The sequence below is a fragment of the Xiphophorus maculatus genome, chromosome 7 (genome assembly GCF_002775205.1).
Source record: "Xiphophorus maculatus strain JP 163 A chromosome 7, X_maculatus-5.0-male, whole genome shotgun sequence".
Lineage (NCBI taxonomy): Eukaryota > Metazoa > Chordata > Actinopteri > Cyprinodontiformes > Poeciliidae > Xiphophorus > Xiphophorus maculatus.
This window is the reverse complement of record NC_036449.1, coordinates 29679543-29697800: the sequence shown is the minus strand read 5'-3', so window position 1 is coordinate 29697800 and position 18258 is coordinate 29679543. Positions and strand designations below refer to the sequence as shown.

At 41.2% G+C, this 18258-nt stretch overlaps 1 protein-coding gene across 11 annotated transcripts in view; it reads left to right on the top strand.

Annotated features, from left to right (window-relative positions):
* LOC102236993 (obscurin-like protein 1) overlaps positions 1 to 18258 on the top strand; it is a 48267-nt gene that overhangs the window by 12198 nt on the left and 17811 nt on the right. The window contains exons 8-26 of one of the 11 annotated variants that reach the window (XM_023336752.1): positions 68 to 343; positions 1330 to 1605; positions 1848 to 2123; positions 2418 to 2693; positions 2979 to 3245; positions 3381 to 3644; positions 3739 to 3813; positions 4462 to 5505; positions 5931 to 6215; positions 8272 to 8547; positions 9191 to 9469; positions 9633 to 9908; positions 10863 to 11138; positions 12460 to 12696; positions 13922 to 14197; positions 14276 to 14548; positions 16356 to 16631; positions 16709 to 16984; positions 17644 to 17919. In XM_023336752.1, the coding sequence (XP_023192520.1) occupies positions 68 to 343; positions 1330 to 1605; positions 1848 to 2123; positions 2418 to 2693; positions 2979 to 3245; positions 3381 to 3644; positions 3739 to 3813; positions 4462 to 5505; positions 5931 to 6215; positions 8272 to 8547; positions 9191 to 9469; positions 9633 to 9908; positions 10863 to 11138; positions 12460 to 12696; positions 13922 to 14197; positions 14276 to 14548; positions 16356 to 16631; positions 16709 to 16984; positions 17644 to 17919 (5760 nt within the window). The remainder of the gene's footprint in view (positions 1 to 67; positions 344 to 1329; positions 1606 to 1847; positions 2124 to 2417; positions 2694 to 2978; positions 3246 to 3380; positions 3645 to 3738; positions 3814 to 4461; positions 5506 to 5930; positions 6216 to 8271; positions 8548 to 9190; positions 9470 to 9632; positions 9909 to 10862; positions 11139 to 12459; positions 12697 to 13921; positions 14198 to 14275; positions 14549 to 16355; positions 16632 to 16708; positions 16985 to 17643; positions 17920 to 18258) is intronic. The other 10 variants (XM_023336753.1, XM_023336755.1, XM_023336757.1 and 7 more) reach the window with 10 other exon arrangements.

The window sequence follows — 18258 nt, the reverse complement described above, 5'->3', positions numbered from 1 at the left end:
AGGAAATGAATTAATTTACATGTAAACAGTTGGTAATAACAAAAATGTTTTTTCCTAAAATCTACAGCTCCACTTGTGAAATTTTCACATCTGTCTGAAATGGATCGAAACAAGTTTGTGGAAGTTGGCAACCCCATTGTGCTCTACTGTGAGCTCTCTGATCCTGCTGCTCCGGTGCACTGGTACAAGAACGGCGTCGAGTTACAAACTATAGAAGGTCTTCACATTCAGTCCGAGGGAACAATGAGACGAATTGTCATCCAGTCTGCAGACTTCTCGCATTCAGGAGTTTACTGCTGTGATGCCATTGACGATGTAATCAGGTTCAACGTGGAAGTCGAGGGTAAGAGGCTGTAATTTCTGTTGAGATGTCTTTTATAAAATCTACATTTTTTGTTTCATTTTTACAACCTACTGTTTCTTTCTTATGTACTCTTATATAACATATAGACTCCTTGCATGTTATTGTTTACTTCTGGAAATCACAAACACCCGCAGAACGCTGGAGGGCAAAAACACGATTCTTTTACTTCCTATCCAATTAATTAATTGAAGCCTGGGGATGTAGGTATTATTGATTTACTGCAGGACGCCACAGCAAAGGAAAACCATTGAAGAAAAACTCAAAACCTCTTTTTCTCACTCTCTGCGTTGTCTACACGACACGCTGACTCTTTGACATAGCAACTGTTGACAACACAAGTACATGTTTCAGGATTCAACACCAAAAAACACTCAAACAATTCCCACACACAGAACAGAGCATTCAGTGTATTACATTTTTATGTTTATTTTACGATTATTAGTAAGTGATGTCTGTGGTAGGTTAGCTACCGCTGCTATTAGCTAAGCTAACACGGTAGATTAGTTCATTTAAACATCTGTTCTACGGATGATCTGTCAGTGTTGATGTTTTAGGTCGCCTTTTTTAAAAGTGTTTAACTGAAACGAAACACAGATTTCTGCAACACACCTACGTGTTAAGGTTGTCAAAGTCGGGCTAGCATAACTGAACTACTTACCTCCTTTTCAATTTTTTTTTCTTAAAATTGAGGGAGAGGGAATTTTGACAATGACGTGACAACTTGTTGGTAATTAGTAGCAAAGCACTGCATCCCTTTTTCTTTTACATATAACTCGCAGCGTTAAGATTTAGCGTACCATGTAGATAACCTAATAGCTAAAACCAATGCTACTCATTGTTAGCTAGCAGTTCTTTGCCCTACATCAGGGAGATAGGGGTGGGATCTTGTGTAAGGGGTTTATAGAAACAAGATATCCTTTTCTAAAGCTTCCACAACCCAACCGATTATGTCTCAATCTCCATAGCTCCACCTGTGAGGTTTTCCGCAATTCCAGATGGTGAAAGGAGCAAAAGCATCCAAGCAGGCGGGCCGTTTGTTTTACAGTGTGAGCTCTCAGATCCCTCTGCTCAAGTCTACTGGTACAAAGATGGATCAAAGCTCCACCCTCAAACCGGAGTCGATGTTAAAGCCGAAGGCTTATGGAGAAAACTGGTCGTCCATTCAGCAGAAGTCGCTCACTCCGGCTTGTACTGCTGCAAGACAAAGGGCGACGCTGTCACCTTCAGTGTGGAGATCACAGGTGATTCCTTGATCCTCAACATGTGAAACATTAACAAGCTCCTTTTCAGCAATGCAACTAACTCTTATGATACTGTTGTGTGTTGTCTGATGTTTTACTCTTCTTGCCATTGAATGTGCAGCAACATTTTATCCTTCAGCCTGTTAGCAATTAAGCTGTCTGGAATTAGATTATAAATAATAACCTAAATGGCTAACATGAGGTTGACTGAAGGTTGTCATAAATTTTAAACATATCTGTAGCTCCACCTATGAAGTTCTCAGCTATTCCTGAGGATATGAAGATCAAGTTGATCGAAGCTGGCAGCCCTATAGTTCTCCAGTGTGTGGTGTCGGATCCTGAGGCCCAGGTTTGCTGGTTCAAGGAAGAAATGAAGCTCATTTCCAGCTCTGGATTAGAAATTCATTCAGTGGGCAACACAAGAACCTTAGTTATTCAGTCGGCAGAGGTGTCTCACTCTGGTGTATACAGATGCGCCACTGACGATGATACCGTGGAATTTCAAGTGGAGATCAAAGGTGACTTTTCACTTCCTTTCTTAAGTGTTGATATCGTAACCACCACCTCCTCTCTCAGGGTGCCACTAACTATCCCTGCTTAAGAACTATGTGGTTTGATGGCTGCTTCATTCGCACAACCGAACAGAAATGTTAACGATTGTTTATTGTCACTTGCTGTGTAACTGCTGTGGCTTTTTCTCAACTCAACGTCTCCAAAGCTCTTTTTATCTTCTGCACAGTAGTTATCTGTTTGAAAGGTGTGTGTTTCCACAGCCTTGGGTTTATTTAGTTGTCCTGAATTCCCAATGATAGCTCTACCTGTGACATACTCTACTATCTTTGACGCTGAGAGAGGCGGGTCCCTTGAAGTGGGCAGTCCTTTGAAGGTGGAATGTGAGGTTGCAGCCTCCACTGCCCCGGTCTGCTGGAATAAAGATGGTAAAAAGCTCGACCCGCAAAAGGGTTGGGGTATACAAAGTAATGGCACGCCGCCGGGACCCGTTATCCCACCCCCTGAGCTTTTGCCCTCAGGGCAATACTGCTGCCAAACCACTGAGGCCACTGTCCACGTCTCTGTGGATGATAAAGGTGATATATTTTTTTTACAGTTGTTTCACTATTACAGCAAATCCTAAAGCTTCATAGACAGTAGACATGACTAACATTTATATGCATTTCTGTACCTGTTTATGTGATGCTGTGTCTAAAGGTGTGTGTCCGAAAGGTGTTGTAAAATAATCTCTACTTACAGAATGAAGATTTGTGTTTAGTATGTAAAAGCAAAGCTGTTTTTCATTGAGTTTTAGATTTGATAGATTCGTCCAAAGCTCAGCCTTTCTTCAGTCCAGTTATATTTTGAATCACTATCTTTAGCTCCAACATTGCCGCCCTACCGGGAGGTTGGAGGGTTGCAGACGCTCGAAGCAACCCGTCCAATTGAACCAGTCGGTGAAAGCTCAGACCCTGCAGGCCAGGTGTCATGGCCAAGAGATTCACAAACCTATTCAAGCAGACAATTTGGTTTTGAAATGGGAAACATCAAGGAGACCCTTGTTATTGAACCAACTCATCCTTCAAACTCTGGAGCATACTATTGTGCAACAGCAGATGATGTGGCCAAATTAATAGTAGTAAATCAAGGTGATTTTTCTCATTTGCAAATGTTATATATATGCATATGTAGTTCCAATTCTCTGTATGCATCTTTGAAAGACTGTCTTTAGGTAGAAATAAGGACGGTATGCACTGAACTTATTCCCTAATGATTGTTTGTAGTGTCCCCTCCAACATATGTACTTGACCCTGACGAGAAGACCAGGCCAACCGAAGAGCAATATCCAATTGTTCAGCAATTTGAGATTTCAGATCCCATTGCTAAAGCTTGCTGGTACAAAGACGGAACCCAGATTTATCCTAAAAGAGAACCCGGCACCGAAGAGCACAGCCAGATCTTGGCCCTTGTGCCCCAACACTTGTCTGACGATGGCGGGTTCGGCTGTGACGCGTCTGATGGCGTGCCGTTAAGAGAGGACGTGAAAGGTGGTGTCTCTGCACATTTAAGACTCAAGAATTTAGTTACATGCGTGAAGCTTTCACCCACCTCATTGTTTTCTCTTTGGCTTTGTCCGAACAGCAGAGCAGTGTCACTCGCGTGACCTGGTTGGTGAGGTAGCTGATGCATCAGCCCAATACTCTGTGGAAGTCAAAGGTGATTTGATCTTTTAAAATCAGTCATCCATGTTAATCCAGCCCATAAATGCCACTAACTGTAGTGGTGTATTTCACTGCTAGCTCAGTCATGTGAGCCATCTGTAAATCTTTTTTCCTTTAGAAAACAGCTTTTTATCACACTTTCATCCCTGATATTAGCTCATTTTACTGATATTTTCGGCTCTTAATCAAAGACGTGTTTTTGTGTAGATGTGTAGTTGCTTTTCTTACTAATCTCTGTGTTGTGTTTGTCACTTCATTCTTCATTTTAACAGTCATCTTTGCTTACAACTTGCAACTCTTAAAGTCCATCTGTTGTCCTATTCATCTCAAGATCCTGTCATTCACATTGCTGCCCTGAACCTCTGCCTGTTGCAATGACAACGAAGTCTTTTCCTAAGAGAACTAAATAATTCCCTTTTTTAGATTTAAAGGGATTAGTATTGATGGCATGACAGGAGGCATTGTAAGGGAGACATGTTGTTTACTTTAAGACCAATCCTGGTCGATCTTCTTGATTGTCTTTGCAATGGATTATCCCATAACTTCATGCTAACCCCCACTGCTGTAAAATATGTTGTGAGAAGAAATAATGAGAACACCAACAACTGAAAACCTTTCTCTGTGTACACCACAATGCTTATAGCTACATCGCCAAGGCTCTCTTCTGGCCAAGAAAGGAACAAGTCTACGGAAGAGGCTTATTCTGACCAAGATACCCAGACGTCCCCACAATGCAATTCTGGCACCTTCACCGGAAATGAGGGAGATGAAGTTCACGTTGAGTATTCACCAACCTCTCAGCCAACATATGGATTCACATCTCACTGCAGCACCATGAAATCCCACTTTAGGCCAATACAAACTGAATTTAACTTGGAGGATCCTGTCCCGTCAATGCAGATAAACCACTTTGAAAAGAAAATAACCAATCAACTAAAGCCAGGTAACCTCCATAAGACTATAAAAACCTTGACGGGGAGAGCATCAAACACCATACAGGCTTCAACAGACCAACCTGACAAGTTTTGTGCAGCCTTAGAAACTGGTCCTCATCAGCAGGAGGAATGGTTTGAGCTCTTAAAAGGTTCAACTGTAACACCAGAGGAGGGCTCAAAATCCACACAGACAACTACTGTCCAGTCAGACAGAGACTATGGGTCCATACAAATACCAGCTGCTCTTCCTGAAAAGCTCCTAGATCGCTCGCCGTCTGGGAACGTCCTCTTTTTAAGGCCAAACGACTGTTTAAGGACATCAACTCACCAGCCAGAGGAGCTAAACCGAGCCAAACAGTCATCAGTTGCATTGTCAGAGGATTTGTTATCCTCAGGTTTGTGTCCAAATAACGAGGCAGAAGTTTTCCATTCTGAACATATTACGTCAAATACATTTGCCAAATTGGACAAATTTAATTGCACTGGACAGACTGTATCCAACCTTCCAGAGTTGCTATGTCTGTCAAATAAGGAAAAAATGGTCCAACAAAATCATCACGAGAACCTGGAGCCCGCAGAGGACCAAATGGACCAGTCAAACCACCGTGGAGAAAGTTCTACCATTTGCTTTCCAGACCTTTATGACTTCAAGAAGACATCGACACAATCCCAGTCAGAGAGGAATTATCTGTCAAGAACACATGACAGTGACTGGAGTGACAATGTCACTGCTAATAAGGTGGCTGTTGAAGGTGATTTCAATGGTTAGCATTAAACCAGCAATAGATGGACACAATGTTGACATTGTGTAAGCCCAAGATTGCTTTTTGCAATCTTTGACATTTTGAAAACTTTGCATTTACTCACCTGACTTTGTCTATACTAAAACTTTAGTAGTTAAATACTCTGAGCTCGGGTGATCTAGAGGAAATTATAGAAACAAAGAAAATAATATACATTTAAGTTATAAAACCTAACTCTAAATGGCTAGCTAAAGTCTAACCAAAGAACTGTTCTGTTTCAATGACTAATATCGATGAACGTATCTTTGAATTTTCTTTAACGTCAGAATATTTTTGGCAAGACTAATTTTTGATCCTTTGCTCTTGAAACATTATAACAAATACTTTGTTATAGTCATTATAGTGATGACACTCTCTCTTGATGTTACCTCAAGCATCCCCAACTCTGCCAGTGAGAATCAAAACTCTTCAAGAGGCTGAAAGGAACAAGGCTGTTGAAGTTGGTGAACCCATTGAGCTACGATGTGAGATATCAGATCCCAACGCTCCAGTAACTTGGGTTAAGGATGGAGTAAAACTATCTGAAGAATCTGGGCAAAACCTGCTCACAGAGGGCTCCGTGAGAACGCTGGCTTTCCAATCCGCGATGCCGTCTCATGCAGGAATTTACATCTGCAAGACATCACATGATGCAGTGCAGTTTTATGTGGATGTGAAAGGTGATCATTCATTTATTATGCAAATTTGAATGAGAGAACATAAAATTTTTTCTTAATTTGTTCCTGAGAGCTTTTGTTATCTGTAAAATTATACAAATATGGCACATAATACGAACTGAAAAACCAAGCTTCGTTCAGTCTGGAACAGACACACCAACCTGTAACAGAAATATTATTCTGAACCAGATGAATTGTTTAGCAGTGACTATTAGAGAAAACACAGTGGATCCCTGCCTATTTGCGGTTCAGTATTTGGCAACGTAATTCCATTTGCAAAGATTTTCTGTGGGGCGTATCTTAGAGATTTCAAAGAAAATAGAGCTTTGGAAGCTGAAATACCTCGACACAAAGCTAGTTGGCACACTATCGGCTGGTGTTTGCCAAGCAGACAATCTAGGAGTTGCATTCATTTTCCTTGGCATTGATTGTCTAAACCCACAAGAATGAAGATAAGGAAGATCGCGGGCGGTAGCACCAAGATGGGCTCCATTATGTGTATTATCACATTTTAACATGTATTTGGTGCCTGAAGCATTAAAATAGGCCAATACAAGCACTTTTAGAGAGGTGCTCAAGTATTCAGTGAGAATACTTGAGGGGGTTAGGTTGTAGTTCATTACCACGGCAAATATTTGGGGCCACTGGCTTAAAACTTTTCCTAAATCACTGTTCCTGACTTTTACAAGCTTGCTGTCTGCTTACTACAGTGTTTCTCAGTTCCGGTCCTCAGGAAACACTTTCCCTGCATGTTTCAGATGTGTCTCTTTGCCACAACACCTGATCCAAATAACTGCATGACCTCCTCTGCGTACCATCAAGTCCTGCAGAAGCCTGTTAATCTGAGTGAAGTCAGAAGGGAAATACCTAAAACATGCAGGGCAGAGAACCTGGAGGACTAGAATTGAGAAACACGTGTCCAACAAAAAGGTTACTAATATTAATTAAAAAGATTTCCAGGTGTACATTATAATTTACATTACATATCAGTCAAAACAGCTGAACAGTTTAGTGAAAGTTTGATGATAATGTAGCTCATTAGGTAATATCATGTAATTATCAGAGGAATAATCAGAAAATTGCCTGACAGTATTCTCAGTATATTAATCCATTCATTGTTTTGTATTTGGTTTCATGTTGTTGTTCTAATTCAGTGCCAGAATACAATGATCTCAAGTAGAGACAACTCTGTAAGATACCACTTCTTGTGACACATTAACACGTTTCTGTCACTTTTTAAAGCAAACTTTTACTCCCAAATTATTGGCTATGTCCTTCCAAATCATAATGTCTTAAGTCCAGTTCAGTAACATATCTAATCTGATGTCAGACGGTCCAGATGCTGCCAGACTACAACATTCCTGCCTCTCTTGATTGCCCAGATGTTGACACAAAGTTCTGGACCCAAATAAGAATATTTGTAACTTTAGGGCAAGGAGGCATGCTTGGCGGTGTGCCGTGTCAAAGCACCCAGGGATTTCTAATAATTTAAAAGCCTCTCTGGACCTTGATGAAGTCAACAAGCATGACCAGGAGGAACTGCCTCACTGGTCTAAGTCTGAGCAGTGGGTTCAGAGATGAGCGTTGGTCCTAAGGGTGAGGATTGCTCAATCTTAGACATAACAATCACAGTTTACATCAGTAGAGTGCTTTAAAAGGAGCTGCTTATCCTGCACACCTTCTGGCCCTGGGACATCTGGTTGGGATGCTTTTCAGGTGCCTGATTGGAGGTTTTCTGGTCATGTCATGCTAGCAGGAGACCTTTGGGCAGACCAGGAATAAGATGGAGGGATGAAACATTTCATCTGGCCTGCCAGGGAGACGGATGTTACCTCCATTACCTGACATGAAAAGTCAGTGGAAAAGATGGATGGATGTCAGCTAATTTGATAAAGACATGATATTACCTTACTGTTTTGTTAGTAGTTACCAATTTATGAGATTATTACTTTTAGTTTGATATAATGCACTACACATGTTGATGGTAAAGGGGAATCTTGTCATTCAATCAGATCAGTGCACCTTATTGACTAATTTTATTCTACATTCAATCCTGCAGCTCCTCCTCTGACATTTGCAGCTTTATCTGAGGCTGACCAGAAAATGACAGTAGTAGCTGGCTCTCCCATAGCGCTGCGATGCGCGCTGTCAGACCCCTCTGGACAAGTCAGTTGGTACAAGGATGGAAGAAAGCTCCTAGCTCAAAGTGGAGTAGCCATCCAGTCACAGGGAAATCTGAGAAGTCTGGTTGTGCCATCCGCTGAGCGAGTTCATACTGGTGTGTACCGGTGCGAGTCAAAGGATGATGACATCCAGTTCTCTGTGGAAGTAAAAGGTGACGCACAAAACACCTGACAGTGCTTCTAGTGTCTTGCAAAGCACTAACACTGAGTGCTTATCTTAACGGAGTTTTATCACTTAACATAAAATTGTTTTAATATTTTGCTTCTTTAATACACAAAGGAAGATTCCCTCACATTGTTTGGTCCCTGTTACATCCAATCACAGTGATATTTCCAAATTAAATACCTTCAAAACCTTAACACAATAATTCAAGAGCTTTACTTTCCTAATATCTCTGCCGTTCTCCTTACAGTTTCTGAGTATGAATATCTGCTGTATTAAAGAGGTTGCATTTCTTGTTTCTTATTCTTTGACATACTAAACACATGGAAGAAAACGGTAAGCATAAAACATGTTCTTGTTTGCAACTTACCTCTAATCTCTGTTGTGAACGAAGTGTGACGTTGGAGATGTCACGTTCTTGGTTTTTCTCTTCTAGACACGTTGGTTTTTGTCTTTCTGTTGAATATTTGTTATGTCCAATGTGCTTTGTGACATATGTTTGTCTTGTGCTAGCTGTGTCGATAAACTTAAGATAAAGTCTAGTGTTTCAAAAGTTCTTGTGTTACTTCAATAAATTGCATTAATTAAGTTGAATATTTACTCTTTCCTTTTGGAATATCCCAAAACTGTAGGACTACCTGTGAAGTTCTCAAAGCTGCAAGAGAAGGACAGGAACAGATCCGTCGAAGAGGGAAAACCTCTTGCCCTTAGCTGTGAACTTTCTCATGATCCCTTGGCTCATGTCGACTGGTACAAAGACGGGATGAAACTTGGGTCTTGGGACAAAGTGGAAATTAAATCAGATGGTCTGACAAGGACCCTAATCATCCCATCAGCTGAAAGCATTCATGCTGGTATCTATGAATGCTCGACATCAGAGGACAGCATTACCTTTAAAGTGGACATAAAAGGTGATTGCATATTGATGTGTCTGTGAAGGGATTGCTTAGTCTGCATGGTGCAAGTGTACTTTGCCTCAAATGGTCTTGAAAGAGTGACTGGCTGAAATGAGTGCTTTGTCTGGTGTTTGTGAATTCATCCCTTGTTTATGCCTTTGTCATTCTCCTCTTGTAGGCCAATCACCAAGGATTATGGCAACCCCATTTTCAGAAAAATACAAGCTGATTAGAATTGGTTCTCCAATATTCCTGCAGTGTGAGGTGTCAGACCCTGCTGCTCAGGTTTCTTGGTTTAAAGACGAGGTGGAGCTTTTCTCCAAAACAGGCCTTGATATGAAAAGAGACGGCACCCTTAGGAAGTTAATCATTCACTCAGCGAAGGTCTCTGATTCTGGCCTCTACAGCTGTAGTCTCGCCGATGAGGCTGTGACCTTTCACGTGGACATTGAAGGTGACTTTCTGGAACTTATTTCTAACACATCTATCGTAATAATAATCAGTTTGGGAAAGTCACATCTTTGCACAAGTTGAAACTAATCAAGTCCATCAATAAATGGACAAACTTTGCAAACACTTAAGGCTTGCACATACTTTATCCGAAGTGCCACAATCGGCTCTCATTGTCGTAGATGTAAACTCTGTCATCTGCCTCTCCTTGTCGACAGCAGGCCTGGGTCAAACTATTTTGGCAGAGTTCTGCATGAAGTGTTGCAGGATTGGTCAGAAGCTCAGACACCAATCAGCAATGTCCATATTTCCCTTCAGCTCCTTCACTTCCACTATCCGGTTTCTGTCTCTGCAGAAGACACGAATACCTTTAAGGAACATTTATCAGATGCGGTTTTATGTACCAGGATTTCCCCTGGTGTATTATAAGTCTGGCGGGCCACAAGGCTTTACTTGATCCCCCACCAGGCTAAGTTTGTTTGGTTATTCTAAACAGAGTTTTTTGTACACCACTAACAGTGACAGTAAAGACGATTGGAGCCAGGTTTATAGCTGATGCTGGCCGTCATTCCACTATTTCTAAAATTATCATGCCTGCTCATGCATCTCCAAATTTTCGAAACTTTTAACATTTTCAATATAAAAACTTGGTGGGTTGCTGGTGAATTGACCATCCCACCAGGCTTGGTAGGTTTTCTGTGGGAAACCTTTTATATTTGCACAAATCCTAACTAAATATCAGTGCAAACCGTCAAAGGGATGTAAAGTTTGCAGAAGTGAGAGGGTTGTTCCCCAAGTGGATCAATGAAAAGAATGTGCGAATACAAACGTCCCGTTACCACGTCGACCGTTCAGCTTCGGATGAAGTATGGCAGACACTTAAGGCAAACCAAAATATGAACCACACAACTTTAAAATAAAAACTATGTAAGCTTAACAAATCTCATAATATCCACAGCTACTCCTGTGAGGCTCTCAAAGCTACCAGAGGTTGCAAGAAGCAAATTTGTAGAAGCAGGCTGCCCAGTTCAGCTGCAGTGTGAAGCCTCAGAGACAGCTGCTCAAGTTCACTGGCATAAAGACGGAGAACGGCTTCTGGAAACCAGTGAATGTGAAATCCAAACCAGTGAAAAACTGAGGGAACTGGTGATTCAATCAGCAGAAGTCAGGCACTCTGGGTTGTACAGCTGTGAGGCCACAGATAACCATATTCAATTCAAGGTGGATGTTGCAGGTGATCTAAGTATTTTGAGCTTTGTGAGAGTAACTAACTCTTAATTCTTCCCTGACCTTTAGGCAAAATGAAGTTACAACTCTCATAACCTGCACTAATGATTAATGATCCATGTCAAAATAAAAGTAATTGACCATGATGAAGTATTTAAAGCTTCAGTGGTTTGCTGCTCAATGTGATCCCACTTACCAAAAATAGACGCTGCTTCTTTCAGGGCAGCTGAGTAAGTAAGTATATAATCACCTTGTGAGAACAAATACACACAAGTTAAAATTCAATGTTGGCTTTTCAAATTGTTTCAAACTGTTTTGCTATTTGAACGTACGAGTGGACTTTCTGTCAACGATGAGTCAAAGATCAACTGGGCAGAGACACGTCCAGCCCTTTAAATGTCTTCTGCCTTCTCTCTTTAAAACTGCAAATCAAAAATACATTAAATCAAAACGTGATGCTTTTATTTTGAAAAGCCCTTACTTTTGGAGGTGAAATCTGATTTCCTCCCTGATCTCTGGATATGAAGTCCTCCTGCAGTGCAGATTTAGCCGACGTCACTCGCTCATGTCTCTCCATTTGATTTGAAGAAGATAATGGAAATAAAATTTCAGTTTTCAGTGCAGCGGCTCGTATTTAGGTGCTCAAATGTTTCTAAAAAACATAATATTTTCATAATCAAATAAATGGGAAAAAGTGTTTAGACAATTGTACAACAATTGACCATAAAATTGCGCACATTGAAAGAACAATAATAATCTTGCTAAATGGAAACATGATTTAGAAAAATGTAAGTTTTTGTGCTGGTTGTTTTTCAGCCGTATCAAAATAAATAAATAAGCTTTTTTCACTTTTATTCACGTGAGATTTTCAAATTAACTTCTTATTTAATGTAAACACCGTAATTGCGAAATTGTGTTTTTTCAAATACAGACAAAGTTTTGCGCACATTTGTAATGGAAACTCAGATACGTACAATTGCTCACGCTGTCCTTTGGGAAATGAATCGCTGACGCCTCTGCTGAAGGTCTTTCTGGGTTTTTAACGTTAAAGGATTTCATGGCCTTTAACGTTGGTCTTGCTGCTTTAGACTTTAGCTTATTTTAAGTAAATCTGCTGTTTCACAGGCAGAAAGATAAGCACTAACATGTTTGTGAGAATCTGACTCACTTTGGACTGGCTCCAATAACCTTTTAACCTCTCAGCCAACCTTGTTGTGTTTCCTGATACACATTGACCTTAGTTAGCCCAGCACTGCACCACCGGTCTGACTGCTGTCTGGTTGTTGCTCAGTGAACATAAAGTCCTGTACCATGGGTTTGATTCTCAGCTGTTTCAGAGGCTGAGAGGAGCGAATCTGTTGAGGCAGGAAACCTGATCAGAGTGCATGGTGAGATCTCAGACCCCGCAGTCCAAACCTGCTGGTATGAGGACGGGATACAGTCGAGCTTAGAGGTCCAGTCAAAGCCCGATGAGGGAGCTCTGGTCATGGAGTCGTCCCTGTCATCATGCTCTGTGGTGTATGAATGTAAGGCTGATGACGGTGATAAAGATTTCAAGGTGAAAGGTGATATGCTCAGCTTTATCTTGGCAAGTTATTTTCACTCTTCAGTTGTGTTGACAACGCTAAGCCCCGCCTCCTGACATCTTCACGGCCTTTAATATGTAAGAAAGCAAATCATGATCATTCTCATTTACACCATAACAGATTTTATTCCGACGCCATTAAAGCTGCAGTATGTAACTTTCATCAAACATTTATTTATTTACATATTTGTTGAACCTGTCGCTAAACTATAATATTGTCGTTTTGAGACCATTTTTAAGAGTAATATTGGTGAAAAATAATAATACAAGATGAATAAACTTTAAATTCTAGTGAACATTTAACACAGGAACTGGAAGACATTTTAGATATCCAACATAAACAAATCAACAGAAATAGCAAATAAAATGAATTATGAAATCTTTGTAAAGAAAATTATCCTTCAAAATAAGGTTTAGTAGAGACCAAAACAGCCGACTGAAGACTTTTATCATCCAGTTTTTGATAGAAAAACGATAAATCAATGTCAATGGAGATTATTGAGGTAATTTTAATTGATCAATTGATTTATTGTTTCTTGCTACATGACTGGGTGTGAGACAGATAATCTGTGGAAAAATCAAGCTCCTTTTTGTTTTTCCAGTGCTAACTAGAAATGACCAATCAGAGCTAAGAGGCGGGGCTTAGTGTTGTCCATCACCCTCTGTATAGCTCTCTGCTACGCTGCTGCTAGCATAGCATGTCGTGAATGCTCAGGCTAGTTAGCATAGCCACTGATGATGGATAATCTGTTTTATGTTTTATATGTTGTATGAGAACTCTGCAGTTCATCCCCACTATAACTAGAGATAGCGTTGAGTTTGATTGACAACGCTAAGCCCCGCCTCCTGGCTCTGATTGGACGTTTTTAGTGCATTTCTTCAGACAGCAATAACTCAGGGAAATCGATCTTTTCACAGATTTTCTATCTCATAAACTGAAACAACAAGGTGACATTAATAAATATGTAAAAAAAACATTTTCTTTATAAAAGTTACATACTGCGGCTTCAACGCTCGTAGAAATATCCACGACCTTTAATGTTTTCACCCGTCTTCTTACACCAACGCATTGCTTCTGAAACGGTTTCGGTTTGTAGAGGAATATTAACTCTGATCCTCACACTGTGTGCTGTGAGTCTGAATTTGCTGAAGAAAAGCTGCTGAATTTCCGATGGTCACTGAACTTTTCTGACTGTTTCTCACAGCGCCGCCCGTAACGTTCACCGACATCCCGGAGAAGGACCTTTTCCGAACCGCTGTGGAGCAAGAGCAGCTTATTCTGTCGTGTGAAGTTTCAAGAACCGACGGCGTGGTCCAGTGGTACAAAGACGGAACCGAAATACAACCGAGCATTAATGTATCAATGGAGGCCGAGGGCGCCAAGAGAAATCTGATTATAAATTCAGCCAAACTGTCTGACACTGGCGCATACACATGCCGCACAGGAGACAACATTTTAATATTCAAGGTCAACATAAGAGGTAATAAATCACCTTTCAGGAAACACATTCCCAGGAAACATAAATCTGATGTGTTTTTATTTCACTTTTCATCCACAGAGCCTCCTGTGATGATAGTTTACCCCAAAGAGGACGTCCACCTGGACCGCCACGTCCCTGAGGAAATCATCCTGAGCTGCGAACTGTCCCGACCCAACGGAGCCGTCGGCTGGTTCAAGGACGGCCAGAAGCTGCAGGAGAGTGAGAACATCAAGCTCAAGTACGAGGGTCCATACAGACGACTGAAGATCCTCTCCAGCAGAGTCGAAGATTCTGGCGAATACGTCTGCGACACGGCCGACGATTCCATATTCTTCCATCTTAACATTACGGGTAAATTTTCTGATTCTGCTGTTGGAAGTTTGCATTTTGTTTGTTTGAATTTCAGTTTAAAGTTTTGTGCTACGTTGCTCCAAGTGGCATAGCAGAGCAGCTCGTCCTCAAAGCAGCTGGCATGGTTTATGTTTGAACGCAGAATGAGGGCGACCCAACTTCTGCAGCATTTGTTCTCTGCAGTTCATCCCCACTATACTAAAGATAGACTATAGGGGGCAGCATACGATGCTAATGGAAACCATACAACACTAGGCAGCGTGTTTAGAAATAAAAAAGCCCCAGAGATGTCTGTCTCTGCAAACTTGAAAGAGCTCTTGCTGGTCCACAATAATTCACATTTGGTTGTTTGAACCGCAGACAGTTCAGACACGCTCTGAACTGTCTGAGTATTTACAAAACGTTTGAGGTCTGCGGTGTGGAAAATCTGTATGAGTTGCTGAAATTAGATAATTTGTCCCTGCGGCGCCGCGTGGGAGTGTCACGCATAGATCAACCTTAGATGTCTGAGTACTGTCAAGAAATCTTCCTAAAGAAAGTGAAACTGGTGCTCTTATTCACCGAGCAATTAAAGTTGGACCAAAATGAATGGATTGTTAGTTAATATCTGGTTAGCTTCATAGCTTCCTTCACAGTCAAATCATGGCCAAATGTCAGCGATTGGATGAAATCCGATCGAGTTGTTTAAAACCTCAACAGAGTCCATGCCTCCAGTGAGCAATCGTTTGTCAATAGCCGACAGTCCAGACCCTCTGGACGAAGCAAAGCGGGAAAACTAGGGTGCACTGATTGCAGTTTTTCTGGCCAATTACCAATCTTTATAGAAGCCCGATTCTGATTTCGCCCAATACCAATTTTTCTGTCTGAAATTTTGCTCAGTAGAGCAAGAAAATCTCTGAGTTGGCAACAGACGGGCGACTGTTGTTGACTGGAAACGACCTGGTGGGGCGGCGAGCAGAAGAGGACAGTGGATGATTTTTAGACCTTTACTGAGGGACATGAGATCGGTGGATAAGTCTGGCTTCAGGTGTAAATATCGACCAACAACGGACCTCTTCTAAAACTAGCAAAGGTTTTTACCAGGCTGGGGAAATTATATAATTGTAGATTTCTGTCTTACTGGAAAAAATAGAATTGGTAAACTCTTTTATAGCCTGTGGTGTAAGAGGGATGGGTAATAAAGGTAATTTTATAAAGAAAAACAAAGATTCTCATTGTACATGTTTATTTTTTAGCTTGTCAAACATCTTTGCTAGGTGTGTTCGTTGGAAAATACAGCCTCTTTCTTACCTGATACACCATGAGGCTCTGCCTCATCAAATGTTTTAGACTAATTCCCAAACATGGAGAAGCAGCATACAGCTTTTATACATCACAAATCTGGAACAAACATCCAGAAAACTGCAAAACAGCCGAAACACTGAAATCCTTTAAATCTAGACTAAAACCCAAATGTTTAGAGTTGATTTGATTACTAATAACTGGATCAATTGCCAATATTTTGGATCAAAATGTAATGTTTACTAGCTTCTCAAATTGGTGACTGATGTTTTTATAAGTTTTTGTGTTTTTATAAGTTTTTGTGTTTTTATGATGTGTTACCAAAATAAACGTTATTATTTTGATTTAATGCAAAACAATCCTTAAAATGTTTTTGTCCAATGGAGAAAACAAGTAAGATAATCCAGTTGCATAATTCCAACCTTGGAATTAGAAATATTTGGTATATTTTCTTCCAAACACTAATTTCTTAAGGCGGCTCCAACTTTATCTTGATTGATGAAAAGGCGTCCGTATCCGTTTCCAGAGCCTCCGGTTCAGATTCTGTCGCCGAGCCAGTCCCAAATGGAGCTGTGTCAGCAGACCTCGGAGCGGATGGTCCTGAGCTGTGAGATCTCTCGGCCCAACGCCGTGGTGCGCTGGTATCGAGACGGACTGGAGGTGGAGGAAAGCGAGAACCTCCTCCTGGAGGTGGACGGCGTCTACCGGAGGCTCATTATCCCTGAAACGACGGTCAAAGACTCAGCAGAATACGTGTGCGACACCGGAGACGATTCTGTGACGTTCTTTGTGAACATAGCAGGTAAAGAGACAGTAAAGATCACACATCCACTTCAGTATTTTCATTTTCTGACATTTCCTGGGTTTTTAAATGTGCAGAACCTCCTGTGCGGTTTATGCGCCCACGGAAGATGGCGAGCAGAGTTGAGAAAGTGGTTGGTGAGACTTTGGTTCTGGACTGCGAGGTTTCCAGGTCAAACGCCGAGGTGACCTGGAAGAAGAACGGAGAAGAAGTGGAGGACTCCAGGAAAGTCACCGTCCTGGAAGATGGCGTCACTCGTCAGTTAACGATTCATTCTGTAACGGTGGAAGACGCCGGGCAATACGTGTGTGACGCGAAGGACGATGTGATGGACTTCAATGTCAGAGTGCAGGGTGGGTTTTGGTTTTATCATGGTAGCAGAATAGATGAAGAAAATGTTCAGTTTTGGTCAAAAGAAAAAATGGACTCTATTCTTTAAGGACGTCTTCACACCTGATAGTCCAGTAGATTCGGTTTGATTGGGGAAAAAGTTGCACCATTTTATACATTTTCAGTTGGTGAGTCAAACCAACCAAACCCTTTGAGCAACCTGTTCACCTCCTCGCCTGTGGGGGCGCTGCATCAAAATCCTCTGAAGAAAACACTGAGCACAACTTCCTTGTTCACCAAATGCAAACAAAAATGGAGGCGTCAGGTTTTAGTAGTTGTAGGATTTCTTTTTGGCTAAAGACCTCGAGCCATTTCTCTTGTTTGGTTGTATTTACCCAGAATGCCCTGTGCTGTAGTCCACTTCCTGCTTTTGGAGCGGTTTCTGATCCGTTTGGCATTCACATTTGTGTTCAAACCAATCCAGAGTTCACTTAAACCAAACCAAGACCGAGGTTTATAGAAGTTTGATGAGCATTCAGTCCTCCCCAAACGAATCAGACTTTCTAGACAAACAGATTGGAGTTTAGTTGAAGCGGATTAATCAGGACTGGTGTGAATTCACCCTAAGACTTCTCATTGATAGCCAAGGTAATAACAGATCAATACTTTGTTTTATTCACAGATTTGCCTGTAAGAATCCTTGGAAAAACTGATGCAAAGACAGAAAAGCAGTTCCTAGTTTCAGATGACATCATTCTGGTGTGTGAGCTGTCGAACGCCAACGCGTCTGTCCGCTGGTACAAAGACGGTCAGCTGATTGACGACAGCCAGAGATACTGCTGCGAAGAGCAGGACGTTTTCCGGTCTCTGGTCGTCCTCAACGCCGGCCTGGAAGACTCAGGAGAATACAGCTGCTACGCAGGAGACGACAAGATGGCCTTCACCATCACTGTGAGAGGTAAACCTGCTGACCTCTGACACCAGAGCAACACTGTAATTATTGTCATCAAATGAAAATAAAAAATATTGTGACTTTTTATTACTTACTCAACATTTAGCTGCAATACATTAAACCAGTGGTGTCCAAACTTTTTATCCCGGGGGCCAAAATGACCAAACTTTAAATTCATTAAGTTAAAACTGTTTGTTTTACCTCCTCAACAATAAACAGTTTTTATTAAATCTGTGTGTCAGTAAAAGTCCAAAACATAAAAGGGGCTTCAGACTTTTGCCTTATTAAAATAAAAACTATTTAAACACATTTTGGCCACAAATGGCCCCCGTACCTCATTTTGGA